The 15,532-nt window shown below is 35.1% G+C and overlaps 1 protein-coding gene across 1 annotated transcript; it reads left to right on the top strand.

Annotated features, from left to right (window-relative positions):
- The first annotated feature begins 5,761 nt into the window (after positions 1-5,761).
- Positions 5,762-8,413, top strand: LOC107726176 (uncharacterized). Its single transcript, XM_016535695.1, has 4 exons — positions 5,762-5,822; positions 7,496-7,810; positions 7,943-8,251; positions 8,337-8,413. The coding sequence occupies exons 1-4, from the start codon at positions 5,762-5,764 to the stop codon at positions 8,411-8,413; spliced, it is 762 nt and encodes a 253-aa protein (XP_016391181.1).
- The last annotated feature ends 7,119 nt before the right edge of the window (positions 8,414-15,532 follow it).

Genomic DNA, 15,532 nt, shown 5'->3' with positions numbered 1-15,532 from the left:
ATGCTAATCTTCCCTGCCTGAACAGAGGATAACCTTCATCTCTAAAATACATTTTTTAGAGGATAACTTAGTTAACCAAACCCTACAGCGGTCTGTTAACTCTTCTCTGACGGCACAGAGGAAAACAAATTTGTACTGGTCTTAAAGGTTCTTTTGGATAGAGTAGCACTCTCCAACCCTTGGTTGTACAGAAAGATTCAGTCTGGAACGAAGTCAGATCTCTTGAAGTTTTTGAAGTTTCAATCTGGATTCAGTTGAGGAGCTATATCCGGGTCACGGCACCAAAACTGTTTTCCTCGTCTATACCTTTCAAGGGGGAGGGATACATAGAGGTGGAGACAATCTAAACAAAGCATGCAAATGCAGTACAGGAATCAGCCCGTTACCGGAATTTCTCCAGCCCTGATCTCATCAGCATAACAGTGTCATTCAAATGCATAGGTGCTAATCCAATCAGCCTGACAGTATCGCCCATACCTTCACATTATCATAGAGACAAAGGCACAGCTGTGCCTTGAGCTTAGCATTCACCTTTAACTTGGGACCCTGCCCAGTGGTAAGGAAGTGCATAAAGACAAAAGGTTAATGTCTCAGACACCTGGGCTGCCTGACTTGATCTTCTTAGCATGTCATCATCTTTACCTCAAAATGTAAAACACAATGTACCTAACTTTTTTTCAGTTTATATACTATTACATTGGAACCTAGATATAACATTTTATAAATTTGTAATCCAACAATATGGTGAATCTGAACTAAAAATCCTTCCTCTATAAAATCAGCAAAACCACTGATGCCAGTTACTGTATGTTTGTGAGTGATTTCAGTGGTTTTATTCACATTCTGGGGCTCTTCTAGAATCAGTCTCTAAATATACAACTGATTTCTCTGTGGAGATTTTAGAACAGCTGATCACAACTTTGACTTCATGTCATGTCTCTTGTTTATCACCACCAATCCACCAATCCATAATTCTTTAATCATGTCAATGAGATGTCAAGTCTCCAAACAATCCAAAACAATCATGTTACTTATTATTTTATTTTTCTGTCAGTAGTAGTTGTTTTTATATCTTTGATTTCAAAGACCGTAATATACAGTAGATGCTCTGCTGTTGTTTGCATCTGAATCTGAATGTGTCTCTCTATATATTCTTTCCCGCAGTGATCGGGATTGTTGTTGCTGCTGCATTGGCTGTTCTGATTACTGCTGTTATTCTTTGGGTGGTTCGTAAAAAAAGAGCTGGTAAGTATTTGGAGTTTACAGGCATTACAACAGACAAGAATTTGAAAATATCTGACTTCAAGTATTTAGAGATCTTCATCAGTTTCAGTTTCATCACAGAAATGTGCTAATATGTGATGTTAAATATGTGGTGTGATCAAATGTTTGGCTTGATTGAACAGTAATCTACAAACTAACAAGAAAATGTATTATCTGCATTAGAATTCTTCTAGACTTTTATAATTCATCGTTTGCATTCTTTTTGTTGGTGAGTTATCATAAATATTCCCATTATTTTTCAGATAACAGAAAAGGGACTAATGACTCTGTGGTAAGTATCATAAAGGCAGTGACCCATGGTTGATACATTAGCTAGCTATTATTTTGTCTATAATCACTGCTCCAGGGTAGACTGTCTCATTTATATGTGTAATTTTATTAGTCAGGTTAGATAAATGCATCAGCTGAATGAAAAGTTCGTATATTTACTGTTTCTTTTTAAATGTCACAGATAACAATAGATATAATGGAACCAACTGATGCAATCATAACTTCACCATGTTTCCATTCATGTTTAGGAGCAGAAAGATGATGTGACTTATACTGAGGTTGCCACACACTGTAAAATCCGAGCCAAAAAGAACGAGGTGAGTAAAACACTTCCCTGTTCTTCTGTTGATGCCCACTATTGCAATCCACCTTCTCTTAACAGTTTGTACACAAGTAAATGAGTTTTATTCTTAGGCTCTAACATCATGCTGTAATATTTGTGGGTTAACACTTGCGTCTTGTTTGACAATATTTGTGATGTTCATGCAGGTTCATGATGATGATAAAGTGACTTATTCTTCCATCAGAGGAGCAACAGCTGGACCTCAGGATGACTGCAGTCAACTTTACGCCTCTGTGAACAAGAACCATCACAAATAAGTCAAACAGTCATTAATTATACAATTAGAGTATCATGTGTAGAGGAACATAAACCTTATATAATTGGCTGCATAGATTTCCATTCAGTGCCATTGTAAGTAATGTCTTTAATATATTAAAGGCATAATTCACCCAAACATTACAATTCTGTCATCATTTACTCACCATCATGTGGTTCCAAACTCAAACTCATTGCCTAGCCTGCCTAGACTTCCAATAGATGGACAAAAGTGATGAGATAATATCTTCAAAAAAAAATTAAAAAATAAAACACCTATTTTGTGTTCTGATGATGAATAAACGTTATACCAAATTCCCTTTAAAGATTTTCTTAATTAGCACAAACTGACAGTTAATTAGTCAAACAAGGTAGGCTTGCACAGAACCACACTTTACATCAGGTTCATCATTCCTGGCAGTGTTCGAACTATACCGTGGACTTAGGGGGAGCCCACTTTGTTTTGTTTTTTTTATAACGGGGGGGGTTTGTGCGCTTGCTTACAATTTTTACACATAATAATCCACGATGATCACATTACACAAAACTGAAATTGCACGTCAAAATAACACATTGTCAATATTTTTTGAGACCCCCCCAAAATTTCACAAATCACGTTTTCAGGGGAGCCCATGTCTTATTAAGGGGAGCCGAGCTCCCCCTAGCTCCCCCGTAGTTCGCACCCTGATTCCTGGTCCGGCAGACACTTTACTGTAGAGTTTAGTTTCAACTCTAATAAACAAACCTGAATCAACCTTTTAGCTTTGTTGGGTCCAACTTGAACTAAACATTTGGTACATTGCACCATTGTAACCGACAGTCATTCGTAAATGGTTTGTAGCAACTATAGCAAAAAAGGCACAGTATATTATAAAAGGAAAAACACTTAAAGAAACAAGAGGAGTTAACGCTTTAGATTACAGCCCGCAATGTACCGCGTAATTAAACAGAATTTACAGCGTACCTATTTGTAACTGTAGAGTACCTCCACAGTACCTACTCGTAGGTATAAGGGAACAATATGCTACGTTTGGGAAATAAGGGGGTAATAACCTGCAAAATTATAAAGCATTTACACTGGAAATATTTTAAAACTAAAGGGCACCTATTCTGAAATGATGTGGTATGTATGACACACAGATCGAATTTTTCCGCATAATCATAATTTACAGCTGTACGTACGTGTAGCTAAACGGAAATAATGTGCAATGTTTGGGGGATAAGGGGGTAATGACTTGGAAAAAAAAATAAAAAATTTACAATTAAAAAATTTAAAATTACAGCCTGCGGATGTTACACTTACACAGTAACGTAACTACACGTAACAAGAAGGTAACAAGGAATCACTTTAAATTACAGCCCGCGGATGTTACACTTACACAGTAACTACACGTAACAAGAAGGTAACAAGGGATCACTTTAAATTACAACCCGCAGATGTTACACTTACACAGTAACTACACGTAACAAGAAGGTAACAAGGGATCACTTTAAATTACAACCCGCAGATGTTACACTTACACAGTAACTACACGTAACAAGAGGGTGACAAGGGATCACTTTAAATTACAGCCCGCAGATGTTACACTTACACAGTAACTACACGTAACAAGAGGGTAACAAGGGATCACTTTAAATTACAACCAGCATATGTTACACTTACACAGTAACTACACGTAACAAGAGGGTGACAAGGGATCACTTTAAATTACAGCCTGAAGATATCACACTTACACAGGAACTACATATAACAAGGGTGTATGTTTGCATAGTAGTTAAGAAAAATGTTGTAGTACATTTTATTCTACTTGCCTCGAACCACATACGGAAGCTCAACTGCACCAACAGCACTACAGCTCTCAAAAAACATCAATTATACAGTAAATATACATGTGTTGTGTATTATGATGTTATTATATTTATATGTAGAGCAGCTGGAAACAGGTAATATAGTTTTCCACTGTATTGCACCTCGACGTTACAATGCTGCTGACGGACTCGCTGCTGAGATGATCATAATCAATGTTCTTTCATCAGGTAAATTGTCATGCGGAAATTTCTAAACCAAATCATAGCAGAAACTCCTTACATAATTTCCCCATACTTTATAATCTCCTTGATCCCACGTAAAGAAGCACTAGTAAATACTATAGCATATATTCTTAAGTAAACTGTGGTAAAATTTTATGAAGACTATGGTGGTTTTTAACTTTACCATATATACTCAATTACAGCCTGCTATAGTATACTACAGTTTACTATTTGTATCAGTCATGTAAGATATATGTTGTAATAATACAATAAGTACCCACAACGTAGTGTAGCAATATACTGCATCATATACTTTGTTATTACAAAAAGGCAACTTCTAAATCATAATATTGTTGCCTAACACAGTAGGTCATGCATACCACCTAATCTTAGAATAGTTACACCTTACTTATGAAATACTAACAGTATAAATACTTTGAATTTTCCAAGTCATTACCCCCTTATCCCCCAAACATTGCACATTGTTTCCATTTAGCTACACGCACGTACAGCTGTAAGTTATGCTTATGCAGAAAATTTCGATCTGTGTGTCATACATAACCACATAATTTCAGAATAGGTGCCCTTTAGTTATAAAATACTTCCAGTATAAATGCTTTATAATTTTGCAGGTTATTACCCCCTTATTCCCCAAACGTTGCATATTGTTCCCTTATACCTACGAGTAGGTACTGTGGAGGTACTCTATAGTTACAAATAGGTACGCTGTAAATTCTGTTTAATTACGCGGTACATTGCGGGCTGTAATCTATAGTGTTACTGAAGAGGAAATGGTATCAGAATGTGTGAGAATTCACAGCCATCGGTCTAAACTGGCCATCAGAGATGACCGGACTGTTCACTGTGGGTTGAACAAGTGTGGGAAAACGAACTGAGTTCTCACACTCTGTAGTATCAAGTTTCAAAACCTCAACAGCTGTTGAAAATCCTTTACCTAATTTGATGTTCCCAGTCAAAAATGACCAGCCTTTTAAATAGCTTGAAATCTCTCATTACGCTATATGATCATAATTTATTGGATTCTATCTTTTTGTCAACTTGTTTTCTTTCAGTTAGCACTGGTTTTATTTTTATTTTTGGAATCAAGCTTAAAAAAAAAAAAAAAAAAAAAAAAAAAAAACTAAGGCAACATTTGAAGCTCCTGAATAGACATAACAATATTGCTGTTTTTTTTGTTTTTTTTTGCTTTTGTAGTCATCTTGTGTGTTTTGAGAGCTGGTGGATGGTTGAGTTATTGATGTAGATGCATTGTGTTTACAGCGTGTTTGTTTTTAATGGCTACAGTTATACTGTATCAATTTATTTCAGTGCACTTTTGAAAATAGCAGTGTTGTGTTTCAGTGGTCACTTTATAAGTTAGAATCAAAAAACACCTAACTGCTATACAGTATGTTTTATAGAAACTTATTTTCTTCATCAGTATAGTGTGAGTGAAATGCAGCTGAATGGTCAGTTGGTGAGATCAGAGGATGTTAACACCCACAGGATGAGCTAATGATGTTTAAAGGAAGAGCTGTAACTATATAGAATGAAAAGAAAGACTGACAGAAACTGAAAATGGCTGATAAGTATCACATGTGTCTGCTGGGACTGATCATGCTCTGTGCACTTCTCACAGGTAAAGAAATCTGCATATGATCTATAAGATAAAATATGTGTGTGATGTGAACAACCATCTATCCAAACAATTAAGTTTAATTACTCTGACATAGTGTCTGGAGTTTGAATGTGCACAGTTTTATTTTGATGAAATTCATTGTCATTAAGTTGTTATCTCAGAATAATGTGGAGTAAATACTGTTTTATTCTTTAATGCATGTTTAGAACTGTGCATATATTACTGTCACACTCAAAAGTCTCTTGCAAAGCTCTATTTATGTTAAATGTATCATAAAGTGAACTCTGCGGTATTCCAGAAATCAGGTTATGTGACATGCCTGGGTTAGATTATTATTATTATTATTGTTATTATTATACATAAACAGATAATTCAACGTTTGGCTCCAAAAACTGAATTAACAATCAGAGTATGTATCCATAGAAACCCATTATCTGAACATAACTGGCTCTGGAGCAGGTTTTGTTCTAGTATGAGTTTACTTTAGATATATTCAGCACATGTGTCCCCTGTTAATGAGGGCCCAGGTGATGTGACCGATGTCGCACATTTTTATGTATATATTTATATATATATATATATATAATCGACTGCCTGTGACATTTCCCACTGATTCCCTGTCATGTATTACAATGTATCGAGCAAAAAAATCAATGAGCAAATATAATAAACATGGTCACCACGGACAACAGTCGCTATCTTGTTGCAGCATTTGAAAATGGCCTTTTGTGTACTTTTTAGTTTAGTTATATATATATATGTTTTTTTTTAGTTTTTTTATATAAAGTGCAATAACAAAGCAATGATTATTTGCTTTTACTCTAATTAATTTTATTCTCATCTCACACAGTATGGATCTGCATTCAAAATGATTTTTGCAACTGAACATTTTCTGTAATTTTCAACCCTAACTCTGCTAGAAGTGATGACTATCAGTCCACAAAACCAATGCTGTCAGGTCACATATTTAGTATTTATAAATTATTAGAAAAAACAAACACTATTTTATATTTAAAATAATTAAAAATCACTTGAAAACCACAAAAATATGATTACTTCATGTTGAATGTCAACTCCGTCACTGGCCCGTCACCAACGTCAGACAGAAAACCGTACGGTGTTGGTGACATCTGGCAGTGTTGACAAATTTGGCTTCATGTAGCAGCCGCTTTGTTTTCTCTGTTGATGCTAGATGCTAATAGAACCTGCTTCAGGAGAATAACATTATCTAAACATTTCAAATAATTTCCTCAGAAACTGGAAGATGGTGTTGACATATCATGGTTGTGACACAGGAAATATTAACATTAGGATTTAAAATATTCTAAAACTATAAAACTGACCAGAACCTGTCTGACACTGCTGTACTCTGCAGAGGAGGAATGTGACGAGGGGTCCTTTAGACTGACAGCTGCCCCTCATATTCCCTGATGTTTTTACATTTTAATGAATGTCTGACGGTGTTGACAAAAAGTGGGGACACAACTTTGAAACCTTATGAAACACATGTGTCCTCATTTTTAATTGTATCATTGTATCATTGTACCATGTATCATTTTTAAACCTACAGTTACAGTAGCTGGATATGTTTTCTCCCATGTCTCAAGAATCAGTGATTTCATAATCAAGTCATTAACCCACATTATTATTATTATTATTATTATTATATGTAGGCAGCAGTGGAGCAGAAGTGACTCATGTGTTCTGCAGTTCTGGTGAAGATGCCCGTCTGTCCTGTAATAATGCTCTTTCTGGCTGCACATCAACTTCATGGAGCTATAGCAGACATTCAGGGGCAGTTGAACTGATTGCTGGAGGGATAAAGAAGAATGAAATAGAGAGGCATGAGAGACTGAGTCTGGGCTCTGACTGCTCTCTGAACATCAAGAAAGTCACAAAAGAAGATTATGGATTATATTCCTGCCGACAATATGTGTATGGAAAACAACACGGAACTGATGCAAATGTTTATCTGCATGTTCTTCATGGTCAGTGTTTCTGTGAATTATTGTGGAATTATATATGATTATATGTTGAATTAAACATAATTAAAAGTAATGTTTGTGTCCCTGAAAAGACTGGAATCAGTCGTGTAATCTCTGTCTGATTTTCTGTTTCAGTCTCTTCATCATCCTCACAGTCTGAGATCAGATCAGGCAGCTCTGTGACTCTCTCGTGTCAGTTATACTATGATCGAGTCACTTGTGATATGTTAGTTCGTTCTGAGGGACTTCAGCTGATCTGGGTGAATCAGGCTGTTGTGAATCTGCAGACAGACTCCAGATTTCAGATATCATTCTCCTCAGGACAGTGTATCAGCTCTCTGACTACAACACTCCTGAATGAAGATCACAGCAGAGAGTGGAGATGTCAGCTTAAACAGAGAAATCAACTGAAGACCTCAGCCACATATACTGTCAAGTATCCAAGTAAATTATTTATATTTACAATTAATCATCAGTAATTTAAATATGATCGTAGTCTTTGACGTATCTGAACCTTCATCTTTTACAGCTCCAACCGAAACAAAGACACCGTCTCCAGTCACCAACTCTGAATCCACTGCAGCTCCTACACAACCAGGTACATAATCAGCTGTTAAGATGAATGTTTACTGTTACCTGAAGACCTCAGTCAGATACACTGACATGTATTCAGATAAGAAACTACATTTATTTAACCCCTTAACTGTCACACGTTTACTTCAATATATTAGGATTAAATCCTAATCTAATCATGACAAACTATATATCGTTGGAGGTCTAAGACTCCTAAATAGATATTTTACCACTGTTTGTTGTTAAAAAAATATGTAGAAACAGTAATAGATTACATTATGACAAGAGTGCACCTCAAAACATATACATCATAAAAGGAATTCTGTCCTTTGTCACAAAAATTATTTTTCGTTTCCTTTTACATGTTTTAGTAATCATCAGAAATTATATATCATTTGAAAGCTTACAACCTCAAAATTCATCCAGCGAAAACCATTTTCAAATCGGACATTGCATTACCATGGAAATGGTACTTTAAAATATTTTAGCAGGCTCCTCCCCTTAGTGGGGGTATCGTATTACAAAATGTATTACGGTCTTTTCGAATCGAAACGTTTTATAATCTTGACATAATACATATCGTTGGAAAGGTCTGATTCTCAAGATTCTATATTTTTTTGTGATTGAAGTAATATTGAGAGAGAAATGCATCAAATTCAATGGCATTTGTATGGCACCTGGTGGCTATATATGGTATTACACCTAAACCAAATTGTATAGGAACCTCATTTTTTTATATCAACTTCAAATTTGGAACACAACTTATTTAGACACATGGCTTTAATTGTATATCAATTTTGGATTAAAACCTATTTTGTAAAATATTTATTTTATATAAAATAAAATAAAAATAGTACTGTACATTTTCTTTACAGTAAATTTAAACTTCTATAACTTTTTTATACTTTAATTTTTTTTCTGCTGATTGTCTTCTTTAAAAAAAGAGACCAACCTTAGATCTGTATTCCAAAGCGTTCATGAATTATAACAATTTAGTGCAGTTTTTGCATCTCTAAAATACCTAGATAAATGGACCATTACCCCAAACACTGAGATGACTTCAGCTGCACACACATTTGCAGTTACTACACAACAACGTTTGCATGTCTTATTGATGTCGCATTATGTTTGAACTGAACTAATATTCATGATCCACAGATGCAGCTGACACGTCAGAAACTGTAGTCTTTGTGAATGCTGGATCATTAATCAGAGGTATGGAATGGCATTGTATGCACTGAAACTATCAGTGAATGTGTAAATGGTTTGTCAAAAATTGTTCATTGTTAATAAGCAATTCACAGTTTCACAGATTCATTCTCTTCTTTCTCTCTATTCTGTCCACACATCTCTCCTGCAGTGATTGTGATTATTGTTGAGATTGCAGTGTTTGCTGCTCCTACTGTGATTCTTCTTCAGATCATCTGTGAGAGAAGAGCTGGTGAGTTTTGAACGTCACAGAACCTGATGATTCACATTGATCTCTAACAATCTGAATCACGTCAGTGCAAAAAAGGGTCAGTAAATTGTTTTTATTGATTTATTTTATTTATTTAGGAAGGAAGAACTCTCACCACCCAAAGGAAATAGAGATGTCTGCAGTATTACAATGAAATACCCTCTATAAATATACCATAAAGATTACAGCAAGATGTGTTTTAATGTTTATATTATTGTAAGTAGATGTAGGCCTAGGAATATGCAATTTCCTGATCAAATCCCTACTGGAAACAATTATACACAAAATCGGGATATAATTTCTTTAGGGAATAGCGATCAAGAATCAAGTAAAATAAATATTGACTTTGGGGATCTCATCATTGAAGGATTACAGGTGGAAGAAAGACGAAAAATCAAAAAGCAAGCGAAAGTGGAGCGGTTAGGTTGCTATATGTTTTGTTTTCTGAGATGATGAAAAGAAAGGGACTGCATCTTACAATAGAGTTGTGAGATGGAATCTCTAACTAACAGTACTAATTTTATTATATTTGTATATGAGTGTGACTTGTGTGGTTGAGACAATGTATACTTGGACCATGCTTTTAGAGGTGTTATAGATATTTGTGTGGGCTTAAATAGAGATGAATATCTTTATGTTATACTTAGAATCCCTGCAATTCTTCCATTTGAACTTTTGATACTCTGTGCTAAGTGTGATAAAGGTTGTGTATCCTGTCTGTGTATGTACGCAAAGAAATTACCAAATAAGGAAAGAATGCAGGGATGGCTTTGATGATGTTAATGCAAATTGTCTGCAAGGCTATAAAATGCCAAGGAGAGCTTCAGACGGGGCCGCACTCCGATGGTGAAGACTTGGTGATGCGTTAAAACTTTATTAAGGAAAAGTCTCTGAGTATTTTTGGGGTAACTTATTATTCTGAAACTGAAGGACTTCCTTCGAGCCTTATTAAGCTCGAACTCAGCTGAGCAAACTCGGACACTAGGGGAAATTCCAGGTCTCTTGACTACATTTCCTGATCGCAGATGTAAGGGCAAATTAATTGCATCTGTTGATGAGAAAAAGGGATGTGCATTAGGGATTTTATGGAGTCTATTCGGTATATCAAGCACAACATTATAGATATTTTCATACAGTTTTAAATGTCATTTTCAAGTACTCCATATTGTACAGACTGCTTTAAATATTATATTAAATAAAGTCATCATCAAAGCGAGGTACCTTAATAAACATGTATGGTTATTTACACAATAATTATTATTATAATTTTATTTTTATCTTTAAAATAAATTAAACTTTTACAAAAAGATTTTAAATGTTTTAATAGTCCAGTTTATTTATCACATGATATACTAACAGATTTTTTTTTTTTTACGGATCATTTAAATGCAGAGACAACTCCTTACTTATGTTTCCTCTTTACCCTAAACAAGCAAATACCTGAAGGATTGTATTCCCCACCCACAACATAGTTCAACATGATTTTATGTTAAGTATTGTAAGTATAAATATAAATTCACAATTTGAAAAAAAAAATATATATATTTTTTTTTTGGTCTACAAATGGTGGTGAAAATGTGTTTGAGGTATTTAACCTATTGGGTATATTAGCAATATTTACGTAAAATAAAATAGAGATTATGCTGTAGTATTTATTGATTTCATACACCAAATGGCACTGGATAAAAATTAAAGACAGATATATGCTCATCAAACAACATGTACAAGGAAAGCAGAAAACTACTCATATCTCTTGGCAGGATAACTTAATGGATAACTCTGGATAAGCTGAAATAAGCCATCCAAAACTGAAAATGAATACAAAAAAATGTACATGTAAAAAAAAGGAAGAAAACCCATATGTTAATTAGACTATTGCCGGTCAATCTCAGACATCCTGGCCTGCAATTGAGAAATTAATTTCAAGAATTAATTAATATTTCTTCTTGTCTTCTTGAAACCAAATTAAATTGTAGTTCATATTATCGTGTCAATAAGCAGACACAAATGTAGAGCTCAAAACGGTTACAATGTCTCAAAAATACGCAGCTGTAACTGTACCAGTGTTGAAGTCTTTAAACAGACCAGTCACTCCGTCAGTTTGTTGGATTCTGGGGCCCCTGGAAACACTTAAGTATGACTGTCCAGGATTTTTCAGAGTCAAACTCTCAGAAACTACAGCACAGATACAGATAAATAAAATGTTTAATGTTCAATATGGAACTGACTAGTCAGTAGTCATGATATAATTAGCTTATTTTGCATACTGATTTCCTCTTGGTCTTATGTACAGTATTTGCATGATAATTTGTAATTGGTCTTTTCCACTGTAAAAAAAAAAGTGCTGTAAAATAAAGATAAACTACTGGCAGCTGTGGTTGCCTGCATTGTACTGTTAATTTACAGCTCTCCTTTTTTACAGTATGTTACTGTTATAGGCTTATACCATGTGGTAACTCATTTTATTTGGGAAACTGATTGCTTCAAACCATTTGAGTTTAAAAACTAGTATTATGCCCTGTACCATAAGTGGCAGCATAAGTGTTAGCCTACAATAAGCAAAGCGCATCAGTGCCCATTAGTGGTGGATATACTTTATTACAGTATGTCAACAGGAAAAGCATACTATAGTGCAGCTTTATTGTTGTGAATTAAGACAATATACAATGCAAATGATGATAAGGAGTGAAATACAATGATTACATGTGAGAGAACTAATGATTTGACTGTGAAAACACTGAAAAGAGAACTGGGTATTATTCTGTTGATATTGCAGAGAAATGTTCATAAGGAGATGCTGAGGAAAAGCCAGCAATATATGACAATTTAAGCACTTTTATCTGCCTTTTAATGGCTGTAACATTGTGTCACTGTCTTCAGCTGGTGTGCCACCAGAGGACACTGTGTTTGTTTGTGAGTGAGCACATGGCTTTTGTTGGTGCCATGAGCTCTCCTGTTTATTGTCTGACTCCGCCCATCTTGTTACCTCATTATTGTTCAGTAGTTGCACCTGTGTCTCCTTCACTACCCTCCTCGTTTGCTCCCTACTTAGTCTCCCAGTGCTTGCAGTCCTGTGCTGGTTCATTGTTTGTGAATACCTGTGTCGTATGTGGTCTTATGCGTCTGTGTTCCTCCTTGTTTGGGCCTGCCTGCCTGTTTTTCCCCCTTGGGGTAGTTTTTGTTGTTGTTTTGTTTTATTTTTGCTAAATAAAGCCCCTTTTTCCTGCATCTTTGACTCCTCGCCTCATCTCTCCACCCGGACCGTGACACATTGTTCAACAGCTCATACTATGCAGAGCTTTATGATAATGTGGCCACAGAAATGGTTTGAGTCTCATGTCATGCGTGTCAGTTTAAACATTTTTTGATAGAAATTCACTGAATTCACTGCAACTTATTTGTAAAATATGAACAATCAATTCTTCCTTTAGTTTTATAGTTTGTCTCTCTGTTCTCCTGTCATTTGATCCTTATCTGAAACTGAAAATAAGCACAAAGTTCGTGATATACAGTACATAGTCTAAAAGAATCATGCATGTTGTATTAACATCATAATATTGGGGAAATAATGAAAATAGAATACAGCAAAGGATTAACAAGATGGTAAATGAAATGTATAATATTATGAATCACAAATGAAGACCTTGATTGCTTTGTTTGTAGGCATGAGAATACTTTACCTCAATGTTGTGAATATAATTTAAGATATTATTTAACACCCTTTTCCTTCTTACTTGAGAGTTTTTCAGATGCCAGTCTCAGTGTGATTGACATCGTTCACAGGAATTTGTCATGAAAATGTCATGTTGAACGTCACTGTTTCCGGTGCTGCGGCTGAAGTTGCTGTGGTCACTAAGACTAAATGAGCACATCAGGAATTTAGTGAATTATTAGGGCTGTAAATTGTCTTTTAATCTTTTTTGAAATTAAGCTGTTGTATTTTTGATTTCATTATTTTGTCACTTGTGTGTGACAATATCTGCTTGCAACTTTATATATAAAAATAAATTTAAAAAAATTAAAACTGCAGTATAAAAACAAATTGTCACTGAGCATTATGCCTATTGACTTTTTGGGTATTTACATAACTGAATCTTTCTGAGCTGACTGCATTAGTTTGTTTTAGCAGTGAATAACACATCCGGTTTATGTGTGAGTTATGCATGTAAATAACTTTACAACAGCATATGAATGTGAGATTCACTTTAAGGGAACCTAGAAGCATAAACCTTAATTTATCCAATTTAATGTAGATAAATATGTCTTGTATCCATCTATTGTGAGTAGTGGAAGTCACACACCTCTATTTAAGGAGAATAGTCATTCTAGCTAATAGAATAGTAAAAGCAACTACTTGAGCAACATGACTAGAGTAACTAGTGTACACAGTCCAGCATTAAGTGCTTTTCCCAGTGTGTCAAATACTTTGGACCAAAAGGTTACTAATCGAGGGCATGACCAGAACATCTGTACATGATCTGCTGGAGCTTGTCTACAATGGTTGCAAGCATCATTCTTGTCCGGAAAAAATTTAGATAATTGGGTATTTGTCACTTTGCATTGTATCTGTTACGGAGCGACAGAGGCGTGCGGATCCATATGCAAAGCTTTTATTAAAAGACATGGTCAAAAACAGGCATGGGTCAGACAATGGCAAACAGGTATGTTGAAGACAAGACAAAGAGTAGTCCGGTAAACAGGCGTGGGCAGACACTCAAACAGCAGAAGCACACACCAAATCTGCAAAGCCATACACTAATTCTCGGCCTCGGACTCAGTTTTCAATTTCATAAAACACTTTTTGCAAAACACAACACAAAATTCTCTATGTAACAAAAATCTAACAGGAATTAATATTATTGCAAAGGTGTTTGCAAATGTTTGCTTTTGAGATGTGTTTGTGATATTTTGAATGCAGTGCTTCATTTTGCAAGAGATGTGAGGCATTTTGCATTTTGTGTGCTATTCTTGGATTGGTGTATAAAGTTTTGAAAATGTAAGCAGTTGAAAAAAAAAAAAAACTGTAAGGATGACGGAGACAGCCTACTTTTAAGGAAGTCATTATACAATGCTGATATAGGGATTAGAGAAGATCTAAATGCTCTGTAGAACTCTAAAGTAAAGCCGTCTGGGCCCAAAGACTTATTGAATTGTATGGACTGAATTGCTTTCAGTAACTATTTTAAAATATGAACAAGCAATTCTTCCAGCAAGTTTTTTTTTTTCTTCTCCCTGCAGACAAAGTTTTGTCAGGACCACTTCTTCATTCCCAGAGGTATGTTTTCGTCATGAGACCAGGTTGTATAATTTACACTGAACAATGAAACATAAAAGTGAAGAATCCAGATTAAATATGAAAAATGTTGTTGTATTTTATACGTAAATTTTAGATTTTCATTATGCAATGTATTAGATTGGCTAGTATACACTAAAGATGAATATTAACAATATGTGGAAAGAAAAAATACAGTGCGAGAAGCATCATGTAATGCGTGTTCAGACTCAAGACACAGACAGGTTAGAGTCAAACTGACGGGTTTATTGCACAGATGTAGATAAATAGTAGAAGCAGGTAGTATATGGTAGATAAGGAGTCTTTACTGATTTGAGCAAGGATACTGATGACGGTATACCAGGTTTTGGCGTTCAGGTAATGCCGAGTTCACACTGCACGATTTTAGCCCGATTTTTCA

This window comes from Sinocyclocheilus rhinocerous, unplaced genomic scaffold (genome assembly GCF_001515625.1).
Source record: "Sinocyclocheilus rhinocerous isolate Xijiao unplaced genomic scaffold, SAMN03320098_v1.1 scaffold1898, whole genome shotgun sequence".
NCBI lineage: Eukaryota > Metazoa > Chordata > Actinopteri > Cypriniformes > Cyprinidae > Sinocyclocheilus > Sinocyclocheilus rhinocerous.
The sequence above is the reverse complement of the archived record's forward strand: the minus strand, read 5'-3'. Positions and strand labels throughout refer to the sequence as shown.

What these genes read in the sequence shown, in the direction of transcription:
- LOC107726176 (XM_016535695.1), top strand. Translation starts at nt 5,762, where the DNA reads ATGGCTGATAAGTATCACATGTGTCTGCTGGGACTGATCATGCTCTGT. An exon ending in GCTCTGTGCACTTCTCACAG is followed by an intron (nt 5,823 to 7,495) that starts GTAAAGAAATCT and finishes TATTATATGTAG; the next exon opens with GCAGCAGTGGAGCAGAAGTG. An exon ending in ATATACTGTCAAGTATCCAA is followed by an intron (nt 8,252 to 8,336) that starts GTAAATTATTTA and finishes CATCTTTTACAG; the next exon opens with CTCCAACCGAAACAAAGACA.